The following is a 4,293-nucleotide window of genomic DNA, read 5'->3' on the forward strand; positions in this document are numbered from 1 at the left end:
GCAAACAAGCAATAAAACTGCGACTGGTTGGATTGTTAACTGGTTCAAGAACGGACACATTTGTGCTGCTCTCTACAAAACACATCGTTAGTGTGATAATCCAAAGGCACAGCTCAAAGAGCTCACACTTATGCGCAGCAAACCGTTTTCAGTAAGACTGGCGCTAAACATTTACATTCAATAGTTTCATCTTCTGTGAACACAGAAATGTTTAACGCACACAGCAATAATAATAATAATAATAATAATAATAATAATAATAATAATAATAATAATAATAGTCTTCTTATCAGTTGGTTCTTTTATTTGAAGAGAGCATATAAATAGAAATCATTGTGGACCGATATAAAAATACATTTTGTTTTACAGTACATTTAAATTAAAACATATATTATCACCTGTGAAACAAAATAAATACATGATTGCCAGCTGCTTGAATTACAAAAATAAAATTATCAACATGATAAAACTATGTACAGCACTGAGGCCAGTATGTAAAACTGTAAAATCAGCTCACATGCTGCTCCTTTTCACATTAACAGACAATAGCGTGATACACTTTACAGTCGTCACATTTCCATGGCGCAAGGCTTGTGCTGCTGTTCAGGCCACCAGGTTGAAGGGGGGCTCGTTTTCGATGTCTGTGAGGCCCGGTTTACTGTGCAGTTTTCGGGGGTCCTCCGGTGTCCAGACTTTTGCTGTACGGATGATGTTCTGCTCCCGGAGCTGCTTTTCATCCGACCAAGACAGCGAGTGACCGGCCAGCGGAGGCAGGCCGTAGTCGGGGTCGCTTGGCGAGGGGGACCCTGGAGGGGGAAAAACAAAAATTAATAAAATTTTCATAATTGTTTATTTTAATTTCCGCACCACTTTTTTGGCTTTGTTTTATTTTGCTTTTTTCGCACCATGACACCATAAATCTGACTCTGACGATTGTCTGATTCAAATTAGATGTGCCCACAAGTCTCTTATTACGCATAAAGTCAGGCTTGGTTCCATTACGACCACGGTAAAAACAAAGGCGCACTCACTTGTTCCTCTGTGGCAGATGATTACTTTCTTGGGCTGCGCGTGCATGTCGCTGCTGGAGTTTCTAATAGGAAGGTCAGACTGCACGAGCTCAGCCAGGAAGTTGATGTAGCCGATGGCCAGCCGCAGAGTGTCCACTTTAGAGAGTCTCTTCTCGTAGGGCAGAGTTGGGATGTGGGAGCGTAGGCCCTCGAACGCGTCATTGATGGACTGCATCCTCCGCCGCTCCCTGACGTTGGCCGCCTGCCTCAGCTGCTGCATCTCCATCTCAGACCTCATCCGCCTCCTGCGCTTCAGCAACGGCCCGCCGTGATGGCCCATCCGAGGAGACAGCTCCGGCGTGCTGTCTGCGCAGCCGTAGGAGAAGACGGAGGACGAAGAGGAGAAGGACAGGTTGCCGATGTCGTAGTCTCCATCGTGAGGCGGTGCTCTGCCGCTGCCGTCTTTGCTGTAATAGTCTTGAAAATTACCCGAGAGGAAGTCCACTTCGTCATCCAGAAAGTCATCCGTCTCCAAGTGTCCATCTCGAGAGGACTGGTCGGTGAAAAACTCGTCATCGTCGAAATAAGGAGGGGAGGAGAAAGAGTCGAGTCCAGAGAAAGGGTCCAGCACCCCATCCATGTTTGTTTTCTTCCTGCTGTTACTGCGGAAACAATCACACCCGTCTTTCCTTTGACACTGTGCTCGCGCTCTGCACTAGCTGAACTTTTAGCTGAAGAACAGGCACGCGAGGGTTCTTTATAGCGACATCCATAGTCGCGTGCCGTTTGCCAGGCGGGCCAACCAATCACAGCTCGGTCCGTGAGGCGCACCTCGAGATAGTCCCCAAACCACGCCCCTTGTCCCCGCTGTCCGAGCTTGCTCTGACGTCTTAACTGAGCTCCACCAGCTGGACCGCGCTCAACAGCCCCACGCTGTCACCTGTGCACAACAAAGAACGTTTATACAGTGCAACGAAATCTTTTTTTGGGCACATGTTCCGTGAACACTCCATTTGCTGCAACATGTTTCATAAAATGCGCAAATTGACATCTTAAACCCGCCACAATTAAGCAGTTACAGAGAGAGGTTTCTTCATTCCTTAATTTGTTTGTTCGTTGTCTAATTAAAGAATCACAATTAGCAAAAATAAAAAATAAAATAAATAAAAACAAGTATTAGAAGATGATGAGCAACAGTCGGTACAATCCAACATTCATGAGCTCCGTGACTGGTTACTGTGCAACAGGCGCGCGCTGTGGTAACGCCACGAATGACGTATTCAAAAAGATATCTAAATTATTATTATTATTATTATTATTATTATTATTATTATTATTATTATTATTATTATTATTATCCATCAATCAGTTTTTTTCCACTAACCTTATCAGGGTCGTGGGGAGGATGGGGGGTAACCCCTGTACAGGTGGCCAGTCTATTGCAAGGCTAACACAGAGAAACAAACAACCTATTGTTGTTGTTGTTGTTTTTGTTATTGTTGTTGTTGTTGTTGTTGTTGTTACAGTCACAATTTCCTTTTCTTAACAGTCAGTTTCAATTGAATGAATTTCACTTAAATTTCAATTAAAACAGACAGGCAGGCAGCGTATCACAGGCAGCACGCGACAGCGAAGATAATCATAATAATATCTTTTTTCCGTCACGCTCCATTTATGGCCCCAGCTGAAAGTCACTTTTAGTCTTCCTTTTTGGACGGAGCTGCAGGGAGACGGTCACACACGCTTGGCTTGTACTTGGTGAGCTTTTTCACAAATGGAACTCTGGCAGGTTTCAGTCGCTTTTCTATTCCCGCTCTAACAATGAGGGGAAACCGTGCGCGCGCGAGTGCGGCTGTGTCATTTATCCAACAGTAAGTGGGCAGCGCTGCCGCAGTAAATAAGTGCACCAGCAGAGCGGTCGATGCGCCACTTGTGCCAGCCAGTGCGGGTTTGACTGGGAGGACTGGTTGACAAATAAAAGCACAGTGGTGGGCCCCGGAGCGCGCGCCTCATTGACACACGCGACAAATGAGCGCACCCCGGTGTACCGAAGAAGACTGCCCGCCGGTCTGTAAATGCGCGTCTATTCACGCCATTCACTGCAAACACTCACTTTGTTCTGCGGACAGAAGGGACCTTCTGCAGGCAGGCTACGTGCGCGCGCACTGCGTGTGTGGACATCGGCGGAGAGATGGAAAGCCGCGGCCGTGGGAAGAAGGCCACTTGCGTCCTCATCGCCTTCAATGCAACACGTCGCGTTGTAAATGAGACTGTGTTGCTGTCTGCGTGATGAAGCTGTGGGCCCGACACTTCCGCACGCGCATCCTCTAAAGTCGTCTGCAGGACGCGCGCGCTCGCTTCTGGACTAAACGTGGGCCTGCTGAGCCGAAAGCCGCACAGCTCCTTTACGCGAAGTCTGTTTGTGAAAATGTGTGAACAAACGAAGACCTGCAACCAGGCATTCCGGCCGTTCTCTAAGCACAACTTTCATCTTTCTTCATTTAGCTGGATCCTGTCTGGAAATCCACGTGACGAGCGTGGATTGACTGCAGTTAGATATGAAATCGAAACGAAATTTCTACTTTGTGCTTTAAGGCTGTTGACGTTTGCGAGTTTCGGCTTCTGGAATTTGCTTGTGTCTCGCTAGCAAAGAAAAAACAGTCCTCCCTCTCGGACACCCCACGATTACCACTTTGTCAGTAAGACAACAGTGCCTGTGTGTTTGCACTGACATACTACAAAAGCGTGTGTGTGCGTGTGTGTTTGTGTGTGTGTGTGTGTCACCCCTCCCATTGCTGAAAACCAAATGATGAACCGTGCAGGTTTTTAACGCGCCGTGACCGCGCGCTCCACGCAACGTCATTGATAAACGCAGAGTGGCTCTGAACGGGCCGACCTGCGCGAGCGCAGCAAGTGTTCAAGTTCCCATGCGGTCCCTCGGTCTGCAGCATGCAGCAGACTGGACGGTGCATTAAAAACCGGCCACACCGATCACGATGTGCACGCGAGGAGTAGTGGGTGTCCAAAAAAAAAACAAACAAAAAAAAAAACGCGCACCTGCTCGTGACGTAAACCTAACAGAATCTAAAATAGAAACCAAATTAAATAAATGACTCGCCTGCTTTTCTAGCGTTTACATCTGATTATTATGAGTCAAACTTCTTTATTATTATTTAAACGTCCTTTAAGTCAGCTTAAATAAAAACAGCATTAAAAACAATTCAACTCAATTCTAGCCTTAAAAATATGAAAAATGAATAAACGGTTAACTCTATTTAACCGG

The 4,293-nt window shown here is 46.4% G+C and overlaps 1 protein-coding gene across 1 annotated transcript; it reads right to left on the reverse strand.

Annotated features, from left to right (window-relative positions):
- Positions 1 to 298: 298 nt before the first annotated feature.
- Positions 299 to 1,750, reverse strand: ptf1a (pancreas associated transcription factor 1a). Its single transcript, XM_005948291.3, has 2 exons — positions 1,032 to 1,750; positions 299 to 806 (listed from the first exon to the last, which is right to left on the reverse strand). Exons 1-2 carry the CDS (start codon positions 1,648 to 1,650, stop codon positions 604 to 606), a joined length of 822 nt encoding a protein of 273 aa, XP_005948353.1. The 5' UTR covers positions 1,651 to 1,750; the 3' UTR covers positions 299 to 603.
- Positions 1,751 to 4,293: the final 2,543 nt, after the last annotated feature.

The sequence above is a fragment of the Haplochromis burtoni genome, unplaced genomic scaffold, assembly GCF_018398535.1.
Source record: "Haplochromis burtoni strain Fernald_Lab_line unplaced genomic scaffold, NCSU_Asbu1 Contig_587, whole genome shotgun sequence".
Classification (NCBI taxonomy): Eukaryota; Metazoa; Chordata; class Actinopteri; order Cichliformes; family Cichlidae; genus Haplochromis; species Haplochromis burtoni.